This window comes from Petromyzon marinus, chromosome 35 (genome assembly GCF_048934315.1).
Source record: "Petromyzon marinus isolate PM22_M1 ecotype Great Lakes invasive population chromosome 35, UKy_Petmar_22M1.pri1.0, whole genome shotgun sequence".
NCBI lineage: Eukaryota > Metazoa > Chordata > Hyperoartia > Petromyzontiformes > Petromyzontidae > Petromyzon > Petromyzon marinus.
Window position 1 is genome coordinate 1,008,486 of NC_133701.1, and position 24,065 is coordinate 1,032,550.

At 53.2% G+C, this 24,065-nt stretch overlaps 1 protein-coding gene across 1 annotated transcript in view; it reads right to left on the reverse strand.

Moving 5' to 3' along the window:
* Positions 1-24,065, reverse strand: part of LOC116948801 (mitogen-activated protein kinase kinase kinase 1-like) — a 102,597-nt gene that overhangs the window by 10,143 nt on the left and 68,389 nt on the right. The window contains exons 11-19 of the mRNA XM_076071785.1: positions 21,299-21,420; positions 20,524-20,615; positions 13,016-13,259; positions 11,026-12,683; positions 9,932-10,392; positions 8,661-8,813; positions 8,062-8,224; positions 7,028-7,159; positions 1,310-1,452 (exon numbers count right to left, since the gene is read on the reverse strand). Of these exons, the coding sequence (XP_075927900.1) occupies positions 1,310-1,452; positions 7,028-7,159; positions 8,062-8,224; positions 8,661-8,813; positions 9,932-10,392; positions 11,026-12,683; positions 13,016-13,259; positions 20,524-20,615; positions 21,299-21,420 (3,168 nt within the window). The remainder of the gene's footprint in view (positions 1-1,309; positions 1,453-7,027; positions 7,160-8,061; positions 8,225-8,660; positions 8,814-9,931; positions 10,393-11,025; positions 12,684-13,015; positions 13,260-20,523; positions 20,616-21,298; positions 21,421-24,065) is intronic.

Genomic DNA, 24,065 nt, shown 5'->3' on the forward strand with positions numbered 1-24,065 from the left:
GACCACATATCAAGTGTACCACACCCACTGAAGTCCAGCATAACTGTGGCAGAACTAAATGTTATTCTGCTGCTCCCAGAGCAAACACGCCCACCCACACAAGCACCACGCAAAGCTCTCGCTGCCTAATGGACAAATACCAACTCATCTTGATGAATGGTTGCACCACAGGGGTGGGTGAGGGGGGGTTAAAGGTCAAAGCGATTCACTGTTCAATGATCACTGAGGTGGTGTTCTCTACCTGTTTATAGCCTTGAGCCAGTGGTGGAAGTTACATATTCCTATGGCAGGGGAGAGGCCTTCCATGGGAGAACCATTATTGATTTCTCCACAAAGTGATACGAATTTTATTGTCCCCAGAGCGATGATAGGTTGAGTCAACCCCTAGCCAGGATTAAAACTTGCAACCTTCCGATTGTGGGCCGCTCGCTCTACCGCTGAGCACTTTCAGAGTCTGCAGGTGTCACGTGAACTGATTACATGCGGCTTCTACAAGTATAAGCTAATCGATTCGTACGTGCACTATTTGATGCGTGTATCGTGGGCGTAAGAATGGATATACATCAACGCATCGGTTCATCGTTACTCCACGACTGCCGGCTACGCCAAAAAACAATTTAATCACGAAAACAAAACTTGTCCTTTAGATATATACCCCCCGTGTAGCCTTAACAGACAGTTGGGGCAAATGCTGGTCACTAGCACCTATGAAGAGCGGCGCGGCACCCGAGGGAGTGAGTGGTCAGCACCACGCCTGGCCGCCTTTGCCTCCCCAGTGGTGACGTTCACACATTGCACCAGGTATTAATTTAAGGCTGAGTCGACCTAGGGGAAGCCCATGACCGGTTCAGATAATCGTCACTGGTGTTGACTGTGAGCGGGAATCAAACTCGGGTCGCCGGGTTCGTAGCGCGAACCGCGACACGACCACTCCCCTCTTGTTTATATTTTTTAAGACTGACACGATACAAATGGGAGATGGGACCAGGACCACATCTAAGCAACTGTCCTCGCAAACCACATCAGACGATGATTTTTTCCCGGCTCAGAAATCACTTGGGAGGACCAGATAAAGATGTCGGCTGTCTCCCCGTGTGCACGGCGGAATCCGAGCGGCACTGCCGACTTCCCTCGCGTGCCTCGCCGTTTCCGTTCCACTTTCTCGTCGCGCGTGGCTCTGCCAGGGCTGGGTTGCCGTCGCCTCACGAGGGACCGGGCGAGCGGCCGCCTTCACGCCGCGGAATTCCCGACCGTCGCGCCAGTTTCACGGCTGGAGCGCGACGCGGGAGGTGCTGTGCCCCCTGCTCACCTCGGGGGCCATGAAGGCGATGGTGCCCAGCAGCTGCCCCTGGAATTCGCCGGCGCCCGTGCCCTTGGATGCGAGGCGAGCGGCCGCCCCAAAGTCGGCGATTCGCAGCCTCTGGCCCATGCTGTCCACGAGCAAGTTGGCTCCTGCACAGAGTGAACGCACGCAGAGAACACACACACACACGGGTTAGAACCTGCACACAGCGAACACACAGAGGATAAGCTCCTGCACACAGAGAACACACTCGATCTGGGGCCGCCAGCGAGATCCCGTCAACAAAGTGGCGTCGGCACGGCTAGGTGGCGCTAGACGACTTCGTTTCTCTTGTTGGTGACGCTTGGGTGGCGCGGATTCCTTCAGACTTGGTGCCAACGCAGGAGCTGCGGTGCCAAAACCATCACAACGGCGACCCGCGGCGTCACCATGTTCACAATTCACACCCTTGGCCCGCATTGTCTCGTGGGCAACATTTGTCCCGTGGTGATTTAAATTGTGACAATTCTCAGTGGTGGTGACTCGAGAATGGATACTTGTTTCAAGTTGTGGTGAATGCAGCCCCTCTAGAGGCCACACTTGTCACATGCACCAATTCCGTATCTCACTTCCAAGAGTGGTCAATCGACGCTTTGTGCCACGTCTGCCCCTGTCACAATTTCCATTCATCACGACGAACATCCCCAGCACCGTCAAGCAGAGCTTCAAACCCAAAATATCAAAGTGCACCAAAGTAAATCACAAAAATATGAACAGAAACGATCCTTCATGTGCTCAGTCATTCAGGCATATTTTGCTTTATGCTGATTAACATATTCACTTAATCCTGGGTGGAATAACAAACATGCTTCCTGGTTTCTGCCACCAAATACTGGTGAAAATTACCTTTCTGCCAATACGTGATTAAGGCCGTTGATATGATTGGTTTTATAAAATGGTAAAGGTTATTGGACTCGACTACCATCAACGTTTCAGCAAAACTATTATTACTCCTTACTGCTAAATCATCATCTTCTCTCCCGTCAACATCTGTTACATCGTTAACATCGCAATCACCATGGCCTGTACGGTCACAGCCATCACCATGTGTCTTCAACACATTCCACTCTTCTGCGTGCAGCCGATTGGATCGGTAACTACATAACGCGATGAGCACACGGTCCGTTTCGGGTGGCAGCGCAGCCAAACACGACGGCGGCCGCCTTTGAACTTCATCACTGAAACGACCACCCGAGCGGTGGCAGAAACCAGGCAGCATGTTTTATTTTCCAGGAGAGCTACAGAGAGAGACGAGCCCTGGCGGGGGCGGTGAAGACGTCTCGGGGCTGCCGATGACAGGACGTGTCACGAGGGGCCGACCGGGGAGACTATTCTCGGGCGCTCTCTGTCCCTGGGTGACGTTTTAAAGTCACGCAAAAATAAACAAGCCCTCCAATAACAAGTCAAAATATAAACACACAAAGGCTTGCCCTCTCTAACAACAAGGGGCTTTGATTCCGCGAGGGGGGTGACCGCGACGCGGTGCACGATGTAAGGTGGACGCGCCGCAAGCGTGAACCGGCGGCGGGCACCGTCAACACCTGCCGGTTTAATTTGTCTGCCCGTGCCGGTTTAATTTGTCTGCCCGTGCCGGTTTAATTTGTCTGCCCGTGCCGGTTTAATTTGTCTGCCCGTGCCGGTTTAATTTGTCTGCCCGTGCCGGTTTAATTTGTCTGCCCGTGCCGGTTTAATTTGTCTGCCCGTGCCGGTTTAATTTGTCTGCCCGTGCCGGTTTAATTTGTCTGCCCGTGCCGGTTTAATTTGTCTGCCCAGGCCGGTTTAATTTGTCTGCCCGTGCCGGTTTAATTTGTCTGCCCGTGCCGGTTTAATTTGTCTGCCCGTGCCGGTTTAATTTGTCTGCCCGTGCCGGTTTAATTTGTCTGCCCGTGCCGGTTTAATTTGTCTGCCCGTGCCGGTTTAATTTGTCTGCCCGTGCCGGTTTAATTTGTCTGCCCGTGCCGGTTTAATTTGTCTGCCCGTGTCGGTTTAATTTGTCTGCCCGTGCGATCGAGAACACCGGATTGTAATTGGCTGAACGCCCAAACCTCGGTCAATACTCAACTCGACGGAATGAATACGTCCAATACACATTTAGAAACAAGCCATTGTTAAATGGCTGCTTTAACATTTTCTTCAATTGTCTGCCACAGATATCCAAAAGGCCACACACTCACAATGGTATCAGGCGCCCCAATGTGTCGCGTGTGGTATCCTGTGCATTATCGCTCTCTCCCACCCATTCTTCTCAGTTGGGAATGACTGCATATCTGTCTGCAGCTGCACTCTTCCTGTCTCTGATTTTAACTCAGATCAAGGACAGTGGCCATCAACAACCTTCCCTCTTTAATAATACCCTGTGACCGCAAACAGCCCCACTCGAGGCGTACGATTATCACGGAGTAAACAGCGATAGCGGGGTGGGGGGAGCGGTGGCGCAGGAGTTGGCGTCACGCTCTGTGAAGCCAGTGACCTCAGATTGGACTCCCGGCCACCCCCTCCTCCCTCGTCATAACAAAGCTGGCCTGGCCAGCTTCGATACTGTGTGGGAGGACCTTCATCCAGCAGTGGATGGACCAAGGTCTGCACTTTTCATGGTGATGTGAAGAAATGATAGAGAAATCAAGGCCCCGATTTCCACGATAAAATCGTTTCAGTGGGGGAAGTGCAGAGCACTCTGCTTAATTATCGACAAATACACCCAGAAATGGTATGCTGTATAAATTACATTCCGTACTGTCGCCCCCAGAAACAATATACTGTATATATAAACTAGAACAACAACAAACCTCGGCATTTCATTTAACAAACGCAGGCAGCGGCTGACTGCGTTTGTGAAATGAAATGCCGAGGTTTTCCATCTCCTTTTCCAACAGCAGGAGCGCTCTTTTTCCCGAAACATCGCCACTGGATCTGCAACATCCTTGGGCCACAGTCTCACCGCACACGACGACATTCCCATTAAAACTGCCCTTAAACATGTTTCCATGGCTTCCTTTTTATTATTTTTTGATCTGGTATTTTGGCAAAATCGCGCTACTCTTCTCTATAACGCTGCCACTGCGGTGTAGCGGTTAGCACACCGGACGTGCCATCGAGAGGTCACCGGTCCCACCTCCTGGCACGGCAAAGTTCCTTAAATCCCCCCACGGCTGACTGTGTCCACCCAGCGGCATCAATGAGTTCACCACAGTTAATCAGCTGTGTGCGGTGGAGTAAAGTGTGGGTTCTCCAACCTCTGCCAAGACGTCTGGCCAGAGCGGAAGAGGAGGCCAGAAACACCCTCTGGAGAGGCTCTCTCAGGGGCTCACTCTCGTGGAGGCCCTTCCCCAGCAGTGGCGCAAGCCAGAAGTTTCAGTGATCCGCCTTTGCCTTTTACTCGTCACAGCCCTCGTTAATACAAGTTTGCGTGCGTGTCGAACTTCTTTCGCGCCGTACGTAACCGTGCTCATCGGAGGCGCGGGGCGCTAATCGTCACAGCCCTCGTCGCACGTGAGCGGGCGCAGCGGCGAGGGTCCCCTGCGCCACCACAACAGCGTGGGTCGTCAAGGACGTGAATGTAAATTGCGTGGCGGTGCGCATCCTGGGACGAGGAATGCGATGCCTCCGCACATTCCGCTCGCGAGTGTGGCGCTCACTGGGAGCACTCACTGGGAGCACTCACTGGGAGCGCCACGTTCACTGTGAGCGCCACGCTCACAGTGAGCGCCACACTCGCTGTGAGCGCCACACTCACAGTGAGCGCCACACTCGCTGTGAGCGTCACGCTCACTGTGAGCGCCACGCTCACTGGGAGCGCCACGCTCACTGTGAGCGCCACGCTCACTGTGAGCGCCACGCTCACTGGGAGCGCCACGCTCACTGTGAGCGCCACGCTCACTGTGAGCGCCACGCTCACTGTGAGCGCCACGCTCACTGGGAGCGCCACGCTCACTGTGAGCGCCACGCTCACTGTGAGCGCCACGCTCACTGGGAGCGCCACGCTCACTGTGAGCGCCACGCTCACTGGGAGCGCCACGCTCACTGTGAGCGCCACGCTCACTGGGAGCGCCACGCTCACTGTGAGCGCCACGCTCACTGGGAGCGTCACGCTCGCTGTGAGCGCCACGCTCACTGGGAGCGCCACACTCACAGTGAGTGTGACGATCACTGGGAGCGCCACGCTCACTGTGAGCGTGGCGCTCCCAGTGATCGTCACACTCACTGTGAGTGTGACGATCACTGGGAGCGCCACGCTCACTGTGAGCGCCACACTCACTGGGAGTGTGGCGCTCCCAGTGATCGTCACACTCACTGTGAGTGCCGCGCTCGCGGGGAGCGCCGGGGTTTGTGGGAACACATCTGAGCAACGAGTGCAATTTTTTTAAACGTTTAGAAGCTGCCAGTAATTTGGCCGGAGCGCCAACGCGAACCCGTTATGGAGAGGCGTGCGGTTGTTCCTCAGGTTAATCGGTAACGCGCTACACCTGAGGCAGTCACGCATCGCTGGGCCCGCACAGGCCTCCGTTGTGTGAGCTGCCAGGGGTCAGAGGGCAAAACGCGACCTCCTTCTGGCACCGCCACATAGGAGATGATAAACTTTTTTGGGGGGAAATTGAAATTCCTTGCATTAATAACCAGATCAGTGGAATTCCTCTGGAATTACCATGGGGAGACAGAAATTGGAATCAACAGTAAATGACATCATCGAAACTGATCATTAAGTGAATAGAACTCAAAGTTTTTGTAAGGGTCTTATAATCTGGAGAACACAGAAACGCTTTTCCCTGTCAATGCCAAAGTATTTGGAATTCAAATTGTGGCATCTGCTCTGTCATGTTATGGGATTAAACAGACATCTTCCTGTCTACAACTACCCTCAGATGATGAGAGGAGCACTTCTGGAATCGCTGGAACAGGCCTGGAGTCTACGCTGGGGGGTCGAGACACTGATTGTCACCTGAAATTAAAACTATAGCCTTGAGCCATTAGAACTAGAAATAAGAAAAATGTGGTGAAACAAGTGAGGAACATTAGGTTTAAGCGTGGATTGTGTAACGATTTCCCACATTTGTTTGTCTTCGGAGGTGTTCCATCGGCAGTGTGGGAGCCCGCGGGTAGCTCTCAGGGCCATTTGGACATTTACACATGTGCAATAAGTTATTTTTTTGCTTTGGTTTGAGTTTCAAAACTTTGGCAAACCTCTTGATCAATGTGGCCGACTTTTAATCGGTCAAGTTTCAGATAGCAACACCACTCTCTGTCACAGGCTGGTTCACGTTGGATCGTGTTGACGAGAGTCACCATGCCCACCGGCTCCACAATCGCCGCGCCCCCGGTTAGGGACATACAAACGGACAGAACCAACGCATTAACGCCTTGGTTCTGCCTGTTAACGCGTTCAAGCTCAGCTTGCGATAAAAACGAACGCCATTGCCTCGTCTGGAGTCGCCGGCGGTTGGCAGCGACCGCCCGTTGGCTCGGCCACCTCCGGCGGCGAGTGAGGCGTGGGCGGCGAGTGAGGCGTGGGCGGCGAGTGAGGCGTGGGCGGTGTGGGCGGTGTGGGCGGTGTGGGCGGCGAGTGAGGCGTGAGCGGTGTGGGCGGCATGGGCGGTGTGGGCGGCGAGTGAGGCGTGGGCGGTGTGGGCGGCGTGGGCGGTGTGGGCGGCGAGTGAGGCGTGGGCGGCGAGTGAGGCGTGAGCGACCGACCCTTGATGTCGCGGTGGATCAGCTGGTTGGAGTGCAGGTAGGCGAGGCCGCGCAGGAGCTGCTCCACGTAGCTGATGACCACGCGCTCGTGGAAGGGCCCGTACTTGTTGAGGAGGTTTGCGACGGAGCCTCCTGCGGAAAGGACGCACGCGGCACGAGCGTTGTCAGGAGGCGCGGGGCCGCGGCCGGCCCGGAGCTGCCGCAGGATTCCCGACGTTCGGCGGACTCCAGGACGGGAGGAGCGACGAGCGGGAGGTGCGTCACGATCCGGTGGTTAAAATCGAGTCGGGCGGTGGTGGGTTTAACGACACATTTATATATTTACACGATCTAACCCAGAAAACCTATATTATTGATTCTTACGCTCGCAACTTGCCCGTAAAATTGCGAATTCTACTAATTAAATGCAGGCCGAATGGTTTTTAACATAAATGAAATGCCATCGAATGAACAATCCAGAAAAAAATCCAAACTCGAGAAAGTACAAATGAGATTAACCAAAAAGATTGGATTTTCTAAATAAAACACGACCCCAAATACTGACGATTATTCAGACGGCCTCGGCGGGCATTGGCACACTTTGCTTTGGAGTTCATATCCACCATCGTTTTGGGGTCAATAAAATAAGTACTGGTTTGTGGGAAGCCAATTGTGGCATCTTATGGGGAGACTATCCCCTGCCATAGGAATGTGGAATTTCCACAACTGGCTCAGGAGATGAGCACAGTTGCATGTGAGCAGGGACACCCTTTAACTTTTGACCTAGAGCCATAATGGTGAAAGATATTTAAAACAGAATGGAACTTTATTTTGGGATAGGCAGGTGTCCCAGGGACTTCACAGGAAACGCGTTAACATCAAACTTTCACTCCTCCCCCTTCCTGTAAACGACCTCCCACAGAGCTCCCTCAGCAGACGTCGCCCAAATGTTGATTTAAACATAAAGCCACAAATAAATGGAAAATATTCATACAATTAATATCGCAGGCTGGACAGTTCGCACACAGAACGAGGCCGGAACGCTGGGGCCGTACCGGCCATCCACTCGATGAAGAGGTTGTAGTTGCTCTTCTCGCAGGTGGCGCCCAGCATGCGGATGATGTTGGGGTGGTCGAGGCGACTCATCATGCGGATTTCCTCGCGCAGCGTCTGCACTACCTCGTCCTGCTCCGATGCCGTGTTCCTCACGTACGTCACCTGGGATTGACACGAGGGCCACGGGCACACGTTGACTCGCGCACACGTACGCACGCACACAAGCACGCACGCACGACGAGGAGGAGGGAGAGAGCAGCCGTCGCCACGGCGCTTACGCCAGCCTGGGTGCACTTTGAGGCCATCACGTGAAGTGTGGAAGGCTCTTTGCTCGTAGAATGAGCTCCAAAAACACAAAACCATCTTCAGTGAGAACTTCAGTCATAGCCAACTTTGTACGGTTTAAAATCGGGGCTCAAAACGTGGCTCTTTCCTAAGGAATTTTTACCAACAAGCGGTGGGTCACAAAGGGCGGATGTGTGGTTAGCAGCCAAACGCCGCATGACTAATAGCTCAGTGCCGTGCGATGACAAGTGCAATTGTAACGACGGCGACGACGCCGATGAAGTCTTTCCGATCACGCGCTCGGCGCTCCCACCTGCTTGACGGCCATGAGCGTGCCGGTGCCGATGTCCTGCGCCTGGAAGCAGGAGGAGAAAGCGCCGAGCCCAATTTGCTGGCCCCTCAGCCACTCCGCCCCCTCCTGGTACGGCTGGCGCGCACGCGTGTGCTCCAGGCCCACGTCAGACGTCTGCAACGAGGGCGGCTTCGGTCAGTTAGCCCGGCGCAGCGGTGACACTCGAGATGCGAAGGGCGATGGTGCCCTGGCACTCTGTGCGCGTGTGCAGGTGTGCAGGTGTGTGTGCAGGTGTGTGTGCAGGTGTGTGTGCAGGTGTGTGTGTAGGTGTGTGTGCAGGTGTGTGTGCAGGTGTGTGTGCAGGTGTAAAGGTGTGTGTGCAGGTGTGTGTGCAGGTGTGTGTGTAGGTGTGTGTGCAGGTGTGCGTGCAGGTGTGTGTGCAGGTGTGTGCAGGTGTTTGTGCAGGTTGGTGTAGGTGTGTGTGCAGGTGTGTGTTTAGGTGTGTGTGCAGGTGTGCGTGCAGGTGTGTGTGCAGGTGTGCGTGCAGGTGTGTGTTCAGGTGTGTGCAGGTGCATGCGTGTGGCTACTTTGGAGGCAACGACGCATCCATTGATATCCGTTCTTAAGTTCACAACGTATTCACGAGTCGCACACGTGCATACGTACAAAAGCACCCACACAGGCACATGCGCAGACGCGCACAAAGATAAAGATCCCCCGTATAGCCTTAACAGACTGTAGAGGCAAGTGCTGTTCGCGAGCACCTATAAAGGCCGGCACAGCACACGAGGGGGTGGGTGGCCAACACCACGCCCGGCCGCCTTTGTCTCCCTAGTGGCGATTTTACACATCGCACCAGGTACTCATTTGAGGCTGAGTCGACCTAGGGGAGGCCCAGGGCCGGTTCAGATAATCGTCAGTGATGTTGGCCGTGAGCGGGAATCGAACCCGTGTCGCCAGGTTTGTAGCGCAGCGTAGCGCTAACCGCTACACCACCATGCACACAGGCAAAGATCCCCCATATAGCCTTAACAGACTGTAGGGGCAAGTGCTGTTAGTGAGCACCTATGAAGGCCGCACACAGGCACACGCGCGCACACAGCAAAACGTGCGCACACACACGTGCACACACACACGTGCACACACACACACACGTGCACACACACGTGCACACACACACGTGCACACACACACGTGCACACACAGCAAAACGTGCGCACACACACGTGCACACACACACGTGCGCACACACACGTGCACACACACACGTGCACACACACACGTGCACACACGTTGGACTGCAGCAGGATGACGTCGTCTTCCGGCTGCAGGGCGAGCTGCGGGATGGTGGGCAGCGCATCCTGCGAGGCCGACACGGCCATGGCGAGCAGCAGCGCCTCCTCCTCTTCCGCCTCCATCTTCTCCTTGCAGTGCAGGTTGCGCTGCACGTCCTCGCGGTACGACGGGTCCAGCCCACCGCCGCCGCCCCCTCCTCCCCCGCCTCCCCCCCCTCCGCCGCCGCCGCCGCCGCCGCCGCCTCCGCCGGGCCTCTCGGGCGTCTTCACGGCCACCTCGGAGACGAAGGTGACGGCAGGATCCCCGGGGCGGCCTCCCGCGGGCCCCGCCGCGCTCGGCGTCTCCAGCAGGTCCTCGGTGCTCGAGTTGAGGTCGGCCGAGGCCTCGAGGCGCCGGTAGCGGTCCTCCATGGGCGTGGCCGCCCCCTTGTCCTGCGCCGCCGCGGCCGCGGCGCCGTCTGCGCACGGCACGGCAAAGAGAAACGGCGGCCACTCGCGGTCACCGACAACCGTCACCGGACGGGATGCACGTAACACCAAACAGCAGAGAGCAAGTAGAAACTTCTTCCATATAGAGGGCGGGGGTGGGGGGGATGATCGCAAAATGTCAAGCTCTTTAAATAGGGCCCTACATGCATAGAATAACATTCAGTGTATTTTCTCTGGTAAATATCAATAGAAGACAAATACTCGGGATCTCAAGGTTGGGGGTCGAGAGCTCCCCCACCCTTGAAACCCCCACTGACACCACTGATCACGATGCACTGCTGGGCCTCCACTCGGGGGGATATTTTCCACTGCTGTACTATTTGCCATCTGTGCTCAAAGCGCCTGTCCCTCACCAGGGTTGCCATCTCTGAGGTCAAAATTCAAATTCAGGAAACATTATGGGAACAAGAATATCTCACAATTTCGAAAAAGGAAAGCCCTAGATGTTAATGCGTTGTCTTGAGCGACGCCATTATGGTACAAATGGCACCAACCAGGACTTTTAATGCAAGCCTTACATAATTTTCCTGGACACTGAACTTAAGAGGGGACAATCCAGAAGAGTTGGCAGCGCGAGGCCTCACCCACAGCCCGGCACTCACCGCATGCCGGACGCACGCACGGCTTAAGGTCCAGGCTCATGGGAGGGCGGACTGGGCCCACCGCGGGCTCCCGGCCTCCAGCGTCGGTGCCGGGCCGAGCGGAATCCCCCGGTGCCGGCGCCGCGCCGGCGCCGCCCGTCCTCGCGTCGTCCGCCCTGCCGCGGGACTCAAGCGCCGTCTCCTCCCTCGGGGGGTCGGGGGCCCCCTCCCCACGGCGCCGCCCCGCGGCCTCGTCCCCACGCTCACCCTCCGCCTCTGGGCCCGGCAACGGGGGCCGGCTCTGTCCTCCCACCGCCGTCTTCCCCGACTCCGCGGGGGCTCCATTGTTCAGCGACTTCAAGCCACGCTTCCTCTCCAAGAAGTCGGAGGAGCTCGGCTTGGGGACGCCGCCGATGGCGGCGCCCGACTCCCGAGGCCGTCTCTCCAACTTCCCCAGCAGCTCGGCGAAGCCCTGGCTCGAGGCCCCCGCGGCCCCCTCGGGGGCGGGGGGCGCGGCGGCCGCGGCGGCGAGGGAGGCGAAGGGGGCCTCCGTGTCTCTGTGCGACAGCGGCTCCAGCCTGCCCTGCCTCAGGTCCAGGTCGGTGGATTTGCGCTGCGGCAGGTCTAGCTTCACGTGCACGCGCTCGAAGTCGGCCGACTTCCTCTCCGGCTGACCCGGCCGCACGTGCGCCGCCTCGGCGACATCCCCGGGCCCGCGGGCCGGGCTGCCAAGCGGCGAGCTCACGGGCTGCCCGGGCCGCGACGCTTTGGGCCGGTGCACCTGGTTGTTGGAGGCCAGGCGCGTCTGCGTGAACAGGGGCGGCTCCCGTTCCAGTTCCGGCTCTCGCTCCTTGCTGTCCTCGGGGACGAAGCCGAGGTCCCGCGTGTCGCGGCACGCCTGCGGCCCGGGAGCGGCCTGCGGGGTCGCCGCTCGCGCCGGGGCCTTGGTCCCGGGTCGCTCGCCGACCCCCGAGCCCGGGGTCTGCGCGGTCGGCGACGACGCAGACGGCGAGGCGAAGTCGGCCAACGGCAGCGCCAGCGACGAGGGCCTCGTGACGGGAGGCAGGCCCGGCCCTGGGATCGGCACTGCGGGAGGCCCCGGCGCGGGCTGAGCGGCGGTCGAGGTCCCCGCGGTGCTGGACGGGACAAAAGCGTTGGCCGTGTGTGAAGGGGAAACCAGCTGTGCCTTTGCGAGCGGCGATACCGGGAAATACTGCGCGAGTGGGCGCGAGCGGGCCTTGGGAGACTCCTTTTGCTGCTGCTGCTGCGTCTGTTCTGGGAGCGACGTTTGCCTCAAGATGGTGCTTGGCTGTGCCAAGGCGAGTCTGCCGAACTCTTCGCCGCTCATCCTTGGGTGCGAGACGTCTCCACCGCCTGACGCCGCGGAGGGAGCCGAGGCCACCCCCCCAGGCCCCGGGAAGTCGGGGCCCCCCAGCGCCTCCAGCGCCTCGAGCACTTCCATCTCGACGGCGACTGCCAGCAGCCGGCGGCGCAGGCGTGCGTGGTGGGCCGCGCCGGGGCCCTCCAACATGGCCGCCATGCGCAGGAAGACGTGGCCCGCGGGAGCCACCATGCGCGCGGCGCTCAGGAAGACGCGGCGCGACAGCTTCCCCACGACGGCGTGCGAGTGCGGCGCCGAGCGCAGCGCGAACGCCAGCAGGGAGAACAGCTTCTCGTACCTGGGGCAGGCGGGACACGGGACGAGGGGAGCAAGCGTCACACCGGTCCGTAATTGAACCGGCGTCAAGAGGTTGCTAAGAGAAGCCTCCTTCGCCTGCAGCCCCTGCCATCATCATAATTATCTTAATGGTAAGAGTGGCAAGGGGGGCGATTGACCGCCGGCGAGGGAGTGACTCGGTGAGCGCCGGATCATCGCTCGACCCGACCGCTTTCCGTGTAACCTCAGAATGTACGCTGGGTGCCTCGCCCCAGATATCACAAATAGCCTTCCAACTTCGGCCAAACTAACCAGCTGCGTGGCACCGTCGGGCGCCCGTGCGCCAGGGCTCACCTGTCCCCCTGGATGCCGTCGGCGTTGCCGCTCGTCCCAGACGAGCCCCCGGCAGTGGCAGCGGCGGGGCCGCTGGGCGCGGCACGCTCCAGCAGGATGTGCGGGAAGAACTCGGCGGGGAACTCGAGCAGCATGCGCTCGATGAGGCACAGGCGGCCTAGCGTGCCCTGCCAGTTGGAGGCGTCGGGCGGGGAGTCCAGGATGCAACTGAGTGCGTAGTCCACGCCGCCGATGCCCAGGGAGCCTGCAGGGCGGGGGACCAAGAGACACACGACAGGGTTTGAGCGGCGGTCTCCGCACTGCGCACCACGCGATGCGCTATGAGCGCTCTCTTTGCACAACCGAAACAAAAGCAGTTGCTTGTTAATAACGGTGGAATTCTCAAACGTTCCTTGTAGTAAATTTGATATCAACTCAAGTTGGAAGAGTTAAGGTAAGCTGTTAGCGGTCAGCAGTGAAAGATCCGATTAAGCTGTGGCAAATGATATCTGTTGCAATGCTGTAAACACGTGGAATAAAACAATGCATCCATATCAATTCATAGGCTCACAATACAGGCATCAAATGGCATGTGTAAGAATCAATGCAGAAGGTGGAGACAGCGATAACGTGGTGGCGATGGCCTTTCGACCTTGAACTGAACTTTGCTTTGCGATAATTCAGACGCATTAAAAATGAGACTTTTCAAATGCATTCTTGTTTCTGCTGACAGCTTCCAAAAGATTAACATTATGCAGCTAAGGTCACAGACCGCGCTGCAGAGAATTTAATTAGAAACTTGCCAGAGGCCAAAACAAGACCGTGCAATGTGCTCCAGCACATGAAAGCAGCCTCGAATCGAACGGCGGTGCCATAGCGACGCAGAACAACACTTGCGAGCGGGGGGGGGGCGCCGGGAGGCAGCCATTTCTAAATTTAATAAACTTTGGTGGGGAGATAAAGCCCAACTGAACATCTGCCAAAATGGCAGGAGAAGAAAAAGAGAGAGAGATCGCTCAAATATTTCCCAAACCACAAAAACACACTGAAGCTTTTATTCTGCTGCAAAATGTCAGTGGGGGGGAATATATAACAAGTGTAATAAATAAAGAAGTCAGAATATAGTCATTTATGATGTGTCCAATTTGGACACTGATTGTAAAGAACTCAAACGCTCGCTTTAAAACACACTGTGTAGGGCGCGGTGCAACCCAGCCCTCCTGTACTTGCCAACAAAGTCAGAGGTTGCTCATCACAGCTCATCTGGGTTTCTTAATGCAGCGTGCTGCGCTACGTGAGCTCAAGGCCATGTCACGTGCAATGGATGGCCGAAATGCCCAGAGGTCACCGAGCGTTTGGTGATTTAAAAAGTCCAGGCCCCCTGTCGATTTTAGCAGGCCATTTCGAAGGTGCCACATCTGGCAATGATTAAATACGGCAAACATTGTAGATCACTTAGCCTTACGAGTAATGCCCCATTAGACCACCTTACGCGGGCAATCACGAGCAAGTTTCTAAAGTGCCTGCAAATGAAAAACAAAATGCATTTAATGAGAGCAAGGGGATGTTTGTGCCTGTGGACTTGATGTTTACATGGCTTCAGACAGGGCCAATGTGCGAGGCGAGAGTGGAGATGACAAAGACGGCGATGACGGAGTGACGACCTCTGAACTTGGGTCTGCCACGTTCGCGCTCTAAACTTGACCGTGAAGCTATTCCCCACAAAAGTGGGTCATAATTTGCGGGCAACAAGAATCCATTTGGTTTAGACGTAAAAATAATCTGCAACAACTACATTTTCCCAGTAGAGAGAGCAAAGAGTTACCGTGCAAATGTACGTTTAAAATAGCTCTCTGCCGATGTGTTTTGGTCATAAATTATGTCTGTTGGAAAGTGGTTGTTCGTGATTTTACATATTCAACCCTGATTTTGCATTGAAAAAGCCAAAAATTTGATGCATTCAAGCAGGGGCATGAATGCCACTTGACTTGCACAAATAGCGCTCTCGGTATCATTGATCGTATGCACTGAGATTAACGACATCTCAAGTGTTTTAGGCAGCTATAATCTTTAAATCAACAATGTACAAAACCAGCGACAATGTGCATTATCTGTGGACGAATGTCATCAAGGCCCTAAGACAGCTTATTTCTATTTATTGATTATGCAGTTACATTCCCAATTCACAAACACGAAGCAGGCATCACACCACAGCGATACACCCTGCTACTGTTGACGTGATTATCCGGCTGAACCACCTCAATATAAAGTTAACAGCTGTTGCTCTGCATCAACCATACCAAGAATAAAATGTAAAAGATGTGAAAATGTCTCCATCTGTGCTCCTTAAATCAGTCATCAGTTGCCACAGGCCTGGGTATAATATTGGATGCCGCACCGGGGGTTGAACCAGGCCATCGGACCACTGGGGTATTTGCCCGCCAAGCCAGCATTGGACTTAAGCCACCACAAACTCCACAAGACTGAAATCGACTGGCAGCACAATGTGGCGTACGGCCGAGTGATCAGCACACAGGAGCCAGCGCTACAGCCACAATGACAATCCCTCCAACTATTTCCTCCACTGCGCACGCTGGCGGCGGCGAGAGCGCCTGCCTGCACACATAATGAAAAAATCAACATCCACAGCGACTGGTCACACGGGTCGATCTTTATCAAAGGGCTCAGACTTGTCAAGACCTCCACTTGTCAGGCTGGGATGACAGCACTGCACTTCTGCGTGCATGGGCCTCTGTGACCGCCGACTCTTCGCGGATTGATGCTTGGCGTAATTTAAGGGTTGCGGTTCGAGTCTAGAACCAAATATTATTCTGGCATTGTGGTGAATGTAAAGCCTAGCAAGGATGCAGGTGTTCCACGAACTAATTGCATACAACTCATATGAATATAATTGATTCTCACACACACTTCGATACATGTACCGTGTGCGCGAGGAAGGATTTGAATTAGTGAATTGTTACTTGCCTACGTTGAGAGCACGGTATTCTTTCCCGTGCTTCGTCACACAAAGAATGGGCGGGAATGTAAAAAATACGCCTAGCACGCGGGGACACCTGTCACCATCAATCTCTCCCTCTGCCTGCGCAGGCAACAAACAACAAAAGTTCAAAATAAATTGGGCCGTGCAACCTCGTCAATGTCACGATGTGAACGTGGGTCAGCTTGCACGCTGGCACACGCCGGCCAATCATCACTTACGAATAATCACTCTGCTCTGCCAGAGAGATGGTTGCGTGTGTCCGTGTGGCTGAAGGAGCGTGTACAAAACACTTTGGTTTTGTCCACACGTTCGGGTCAGATATGTGGAGGAAGCACAGCGTCTGCCTCGTTATGTTTGTGTGTCTGCGGTCAGCCTGAACCCATAACCACAAAGTCATTGTGTTAATGTGGAGCATTATGGGAACAGCACATATAAATAGAACTCTGTTTTGTCTCCATATCTCTATAAAAAAATATTTCAACACCCTACTGCCTCTAAACAGCAATATTACCCTGCAAAATTTGTTTAAATAAGCAAACTCTGGACCAATTTTGGCCTTCTGAGCCTCATCAGCAGGGAGGAGATGTATGTACGGGGGAGGTGAACAAACACGGAGTGGCCTCGCATGGGAGTCAGGCAGCCTGGAGGCTCCGTGGGTGCCGTGAGTCACCGGGACAAAGTGAAGTCCACCCACTCAGCCAATAAACCCCGGCAAAGCATTGCGGCACTCTGGGGCGGTACGGCTGTAATCGCACGACAGGCCCCAGGAATGGAAATACCCAGTGGCAGTTCCCGCTTCATTAATGCAGATTCCATTCATTCTTCGCACGAGCAACCAGGGAGACTGGGCAACTGTTTCCTTTATTGAGGAGGTAAAAGGCTGTTGAGAGGATGACCTGGGAGAGTCGTAAGCACTGGTCTTTGTGTGGAGCCGGGCGGCAGTGCCCTTCAGATGCAGCGTGACTTTTGGAACGTTTTGAAGATCTGGGCCGTGACCGGGCGAGGGCCTCTTGGGGAGCAATTCCTGGGTGTCGTTGTCGACACCGCTTAACATCCAAACTGTACGGCATTTCAGAAACAAATTGCGACAAAACGTATTCCCCTGAGATTGTAAAAAAAAAGTAACTAATAAAATAAGAGGACTTAATATATACTAATTTATGTGTTTAACTGGGGTATGCCAAGTCAGCACTGCAATCAGTGTATATTACACACGGGCATAAACAAGCTGAAGCATTGGCAAAGGCATTTTGTGCTTTGTCATTCCAGTAATATCCAATCCCAAACACATTCAACAGATGCACACTGCTTCATCTCATCCACCACCACCATTGCACCGCAGGTCACCTCACCTCTCTCTCCGCTTCCTCCCTCGCACTGCTCCACTTTGTAATTCGCTTCACCCATTATGGCCTCGTTTCCCCAAATGATTATTATAATTGTTCTATTAAACAAAACAAACCGTATTCATTCTTATCTACAACAACTCGGATAACTCCGTCTATTGCTGGCTGTTTGAAGCGTTGGGCCTTTGAGGCTGGTGCTCAGCAAATGTGTAAAATAAAAATGGACACAAAATAGTTGAGAATCTGCAGGGATCCAACTCACGAGGGCAGCAACAACGCCTGTACAACAACATCTACAACAACGCCTGTACAACAACATCTACAACAACGCCTGTACAACAACGTGTACAACAACGCCTGTACAACAACGTGTACAACAACGTCTACAACAACGCCTGTACGTTTACAAAAACGCCTGTACAACAACATCTACAACAACGTCTACAACAACGCCTGTACAACGTCTACAACAGTGTCTACAACAACGTCTATACAACAACATCTACAACAATGCTTGTACGTCTACAAGTGTCTACAACACCGTCTGTACAACAACATCTACAACAACGCTGTACAACGTGTACAACAACGTCTACAACAACGCCTGTACGTTTACAACAACGCCTGTACAACAACGTCTACAACAACGCCTGTAAAACAACGTCTACAAGTGTCTACAACAACGTCTGTGCAACGTCTACAACAATGCCTACTGCTGCGCCTGGGGGTGTTCGCAAGGAACACTGCTGCCCCTGTTTCTGCCATGCCCTCCCCAGGTGCCTCCTGGGAGCAGCGAGGCCGAGTAATTGTCTGGCCTCCTGAGCCACCACCGCCCACCCCCAATTCATAATCCTCCATAAGCCACGACACGTTATTCTCTCTGTTGCCATGGACACACAACGTTGGAAATGCCACACATTTCCGCATTTTAAATGAGAATGAGTGTGCGGTGGTCGGTCGGCAACTTCGGAAGGGCACCGTGTGGGGGCGGGAGGTTGGGGGCCCCTGGGAGATGAGCGCCTCCCGCAGTGTGGCGCTGCCTCAAGGCCTCACACCCTGCAGTGTGGCGCTGCCTCAAGGCCTCACACCCTGAAGTGTGGCGGTGCCTCAAGGCCTCACACCCTGCAGTGTGGCGCTGCCTCAAGGCCTCACACCCTGGAGTGTGGCGGTGCCTCAAGGCCTCACACCCTGGAGTGTGGTGCTGCCTCAAGGCCTCACACCCTGCAGTGTGGCGCTGCCTCAAGGCCTCACACCCTGCAGTGTGGCGCTGCCTCAAGGCCTCACACCCTGGAGTGTGGCGGTGCCTCAAGGCCTCACACCCTGCAGTGTGGCGCTGCCTCAAGGCCTCACACCCTGGAGTGTGGCGGTGCCTCAAGGCCTCACACCCTGGAGTGTGGCGCTGCTTCAAGGCCTCACACCCTGGAGTGTGGCACTGCCTCAAGGCCTCACACCCTGGAGCGTGACGGTGCCTCAAGGCCTCACACCCTGGAGTTTGGCGGTGCCTCAAGGCCTCACACCCTGGAGTGTGGCGCTGCTTCAAGGCCTCACACCCTGGAGTGTGGCGCTGCCTCAAGGCCTCACACCCTGGAGTGCGGCGGTGCCTCAAGGCCTCACACCCTGGAGTGTGGCGCTGCCTCAAGGCCTCACACCCTGGAGTGTGGCGCTGCCTCAAGGCCTCACACCCTGGAGTGTGGCGCTGCCTCAAGGCCTCACACCTTAGTGTGTCACCTGCCACGGCCATCATCATTGCACGTTGTTCGAGGTTTTCCAGCCTGTGCTGAAATTCCTGCCATGATGAGCTTCTCTCATCATTTACAGATTTTTTTACGAGTGTCGGGGCAACCCCTACACGCACTTTCTCACGACATAAATCTAAAACCGCCCCCCCATTAAACTATAAAACTGTCAACCTGTTTAAACAAACCCTACGTGCAAAATTAACACACTATTCATTAAATTTTGATATAAAGCTTTCGTGACTGCAGGGATTCATATTCTTAGTTCTTTCGGTAAAGTCACGTAGAAGGGAAACAATAAAATAATAAAAATATATATAATATATATAATATATATTTATATATATATAAATATATATAAAATATATATTTATATTATTTTATTGTTTTCCTTCTACGTGACTTTACCGAAAGAACCAAGAATATACACTATTCATTATTCGCTAAAATATATCAATGCCTTGTAAACGTCGGTCCAATCGAGGAGCGGCTCCAGTTCAATGAGAGGCTCATTGAGCGACCAACGGAATCCAGAGTGTGCAATTGTGCATTTATATTTTATAGTCGGTGATTATCAAACTTTCAAAATGCGGGCAATAATGTTGCAACAAGTGTTTAATACCCAATTTGCAGCAGACAGAGCACTGCCAATGCCACACAGCATCACCCGGCTCTGCGGAGGTGGAATTCTAACCACAAGCCCAATGCAAAGCAGAAATACAAAAAAAAGTATAACCACAAACCCAGAAAAACAAAAGCTCTTATGACGGTGATTAACTTGTCAGATTTCTATTTTACTCAACTATTTTATGAACATAATTTTTCTTATATTTAGTTATATTAATAATCATTAAAACAAAATGTTTGCAAGAAATATGATTTTTAATTGTACTTTGAGCTAGTGCAGAGGATAACAACATCAGAGGCGAATAAACATCTACTCTGCAGAGCACAGAGGGCTTTGGCAACCACCGGTAGACGTTTCTGAGATAAGGGCAGAACCCACGACTTCCTGGAGAACCAGCCGTGGGCAGGTTCGACGTCTCGCCCTGCCAGCTGGTAAATCGGTGACGATGGTAGGGCGGTGATGAAAATGCACGTGTATGCAACGCCACAACAAGCGGCCCGGGCACGGACGCCCACAATGCACTGCACCACCAGAGAAAGTGTAGAACTTGCTGCAGACATAATCCATTGGGTAATAAAATATGAACGGAGAAGGTGATTTGTATTGCTCAGTCCTCCCACCAGCCACCACACACTCTCTTGTGTGCGACGTGGTTTCGCTTCTCTCAAGCTGCCGCCACGTGCGACTGCGAGAATCTTCAGCTGAAGGTCCCCGAGTGGCGGCCAAGGCCTCAGTGCCAAAGAGTTTGATCAACATTTACGGACAGTGTTAGAATAGGTTCGACGCCGATCATCAGAGGGCGCGAGGGCCACGCGTACCGGAGTTGAGGATCTCTCTCCCCACGGCCAGCTCGCCGCTCTGCCCCTTGCACAGCTCCAGCAGCGTCGACACGGACAGCTGGCTCATGCGGCTGTCGGCGACAAGAAATCAAGGACAGGGATTCGCATTGACAGCACACTGACATGCCACGGCAAATCAAATTGAATTATACCGCCTCTCGTCTCGTCACAATTATTCCAATGCGCCGATTCTTTATGACCAAGGGACCCCCCCCCACCCCCCAAGTGGCAAGCAACCCATGTGACGCACGTAAATGTACACGTGCCTATGCGTACACGCATGGAACCATGCGCACACTCGACAGTGTAACGGGTTAGCGCACTGTGCTACGGAGTTTGATTCCCGCTCACCAATTATATTTGGCAAATACTTCAAACGGTCCTTGCCCTTCCCTAGGTCAACTCGGCCACAAATAAGAAGTACCTCCTAGTGTGAGAAACAAGGCGCTGACCGCCCACCCCGTCGTGCACGTGTCAGCGTGCGTGTCAGCGTGCGTGTCAGAGTGCGTGTCAGAGTGCGTGTCAGCGTGCGCGTGTCAGCGTGCGCGTGTCAGCGTGCGCGTGTCAGCGTGCGCGTGTCAGCGTGCGTGTGTCAGCGTGCACGTGTCAGCGTGCGCGTGTTAGCGTGCACGTGTCAGCGTGCGTGTGTCAGCGTGCACGTGTCAGCGTGCACGTGTCAGCGTGCGCGTGTCAGCGTGCGCGTGTCAGCGTGCACGTGCCAGCGTGCGTGTGTACGTATTTCCGCGCGCGTCACCTGTGCGCGTCGGCACACTTGACGAGGATGGTCTCCACCACGGGCCGCAGCAGCTGCTGCAGCAGTGCGCGCTCCACCTCGCTGTGGCACGGCGTGTACACCAGCATGGCCCGCAGCGTCTTCTACACGGCGGGGCGGGGGGGGGGGGGCATCCACGACGATCGTCAGATAAAACCCATTTCCGTAAGTGCGATCAATTATAGCGATTGAGCGCCGTCACTGAGTCGACGGTGGCCATGTACGTCTGCACGACCGCACGTCGCCAGCCGTGCTCGTCGGAGGTGTGAAATATCGATAGTGGTGACGACAATGGCCATTGTGTTGATGACTGGGGCGGTGCAGTTGCATGCACCTGACCATGAATCTGAATAAGTTGAACGTAAAAAAAAGATTTTACCAATCAGGACATACAGGGTGCTTCAAAAAAATGTGAACACTTCCGAGAATTTGCAACAATACCAAAATAAATGTGTTGCCTTTGGGCTCTGGAGACCACCTGGAGAAGATTCCAGGCCACGTGTTGACAACGATGGCGAACAAGTGACGACTCTTTGATGACTTTTTGAAGCTATTAAGATGACATTTGTTATCATGTTACAGTATAATATCCATTCCTTTTCCATTAAAAACGATAGTCCCAAGTGTTAACATTTTTTTGCAACACCCTGTATATTGGGGATGGTGACCGACAATCACTCATCGCGGTTGTTAAACAATCTCGCCGATCTTCCCCTTTGCCACACACGTGCAATGCACGCGGAGAGAGTGCAATACAAGCGCAAGAGGCCAATGTGTTTGTATCTGCCGATTGTGACATCGGTGACCGCACAGCGCCGATACAAAGCACGTCACGAGGACGCATTGTGATGAACGCTGCGCAGTGCCATGCGACGTTGCCGCCACTGTCCCACAACGCAAGGTAACGCCACACCGAGTTATGCCGCCCCATGGTTGTGGCGGCACCCCACAAACAAACAGCGCGGCGGAGGTCGCGACCCCGGGCCAGCCGGGTCACAGCGCCGCCACGGCGATGAGCGAATGGGCACAGACGGAGATTGCTACGGAGAAATATGCGGGAGATTTTCATGTTTTCATATAATAATTAACAAAATAGTTATTTCAGTAAATAATTAACTTATTTGCAATGTGCTTTAATCGACCCTGCTTATTGCTAAATCCGGCTGTGGTAGGCCACTGTGGGCTACACCGAGAGTAGCAGAGGGCAGTGCTGCTAAACACATCGCTGTACTGAGCGTGTATGATCCCACGTCCATTCCGTGCACCCTCACCATCTTTTTTTGTATTGCCTCGTAAGTTCTCACTCGGTTACCCTGCCGTGTTCGACCTATGGAACTAGATGATGATTAAACGTGTTGGACCTACAGTGAGGGAAAAAAGTATTTGATCCCCTGCTGATTTTGAACGTTTGCCCACTTACAAAGAATTGATCAGTCTATAATTTTAATGGTAGGTTTATTTTAACAGTGAGAGACAGAATAACAACAACAAAATCCAGAAAAACGCATGTCAAAAATGTTATAAATTGATTTGCATTTTAATGAGGGAAATACGTATTTGACCCCTCTGCAAAACATGACTTTTTTTCTTCCTTGGTTCTTTCGGTAAAGTCACGTAGAATGAGAATAAAATAATAAATTGATAAAATAAAATAACACAATAATATTCTCACGACGTTTCGGCCACAACACAAGCGGCCTTCATCAGGTGAAGGGACGAGACTGTCTGGTAGGACAGCGCTGTCTGGTAGGACAGCGCTGGAGTGAGCGCTGTCCTACCAGACAGTCTCGTCCCTTCACCTGATGAAGGCCGCTTGTGTTGTGGCCGAAACGTCGTGAGAATATTATTGTGTTATTTTATTTTATCAATTTATTATTTTATTCTCATTCTACGTGACTTTACCGAAAGAACCAAAGAAGATGAATCCTTGCAGTCACGAAAGCTTTAATTCGAAAAATATGACTTTTTTTTCCCTCACTGTATGGAACTAGAAGATGATTAAACGTGATGGACTAATGGAACTAGATGATTATTAAACGTGATGGACTAATGGAACTAGATGATTAAACGTGATGGACTAATGGAACTAGATGATTATTAAACATGTTGGACTAATGGAACTAGATGATTATTAAACGTGTTGGACTAATGGAACTAGATGATTATTAAACGTGATGGACTAATGGAACTAGATGATTATTAAACGTGATGGACTAATGGAACTAGATGATTATTAAACGTGATGGACTAATGGAACTAGATGATTATTAAACGTGATGGACTAATGGAACTAGATGATTATTAAACGTGTTGGACTAATGGAACTAGATGATTATTAAACATGTTGGACTAATGGAACTAGATGATTATTAAACGTGTTGGACTAATGGAACTAGATGATTAAACGTGATGGACTAATGGAACTAGATGATTATTAAACATGTTGGACTAATGGAACTAGATGATTATTAAACATGTTGGACTAATGGAACTAGATGATTATTAAACGTGTTGGACTAATGGAACTAGATGATTAAACATGATGGACTAATGGAACTAGATGATTATTAAACGTGATGGACTAATGGAACTAGATGATTAAACGTGATGGACTAATGGAACTAGATGATTATTAAACGTGATGGACTAATGGAACTAGATGATTATTAAACGTGTTGGACTAATGGAACTAGATGATTATTAAACGTGATGGACTAATGGAACTAGATGATTATTAAACGTGATGGAC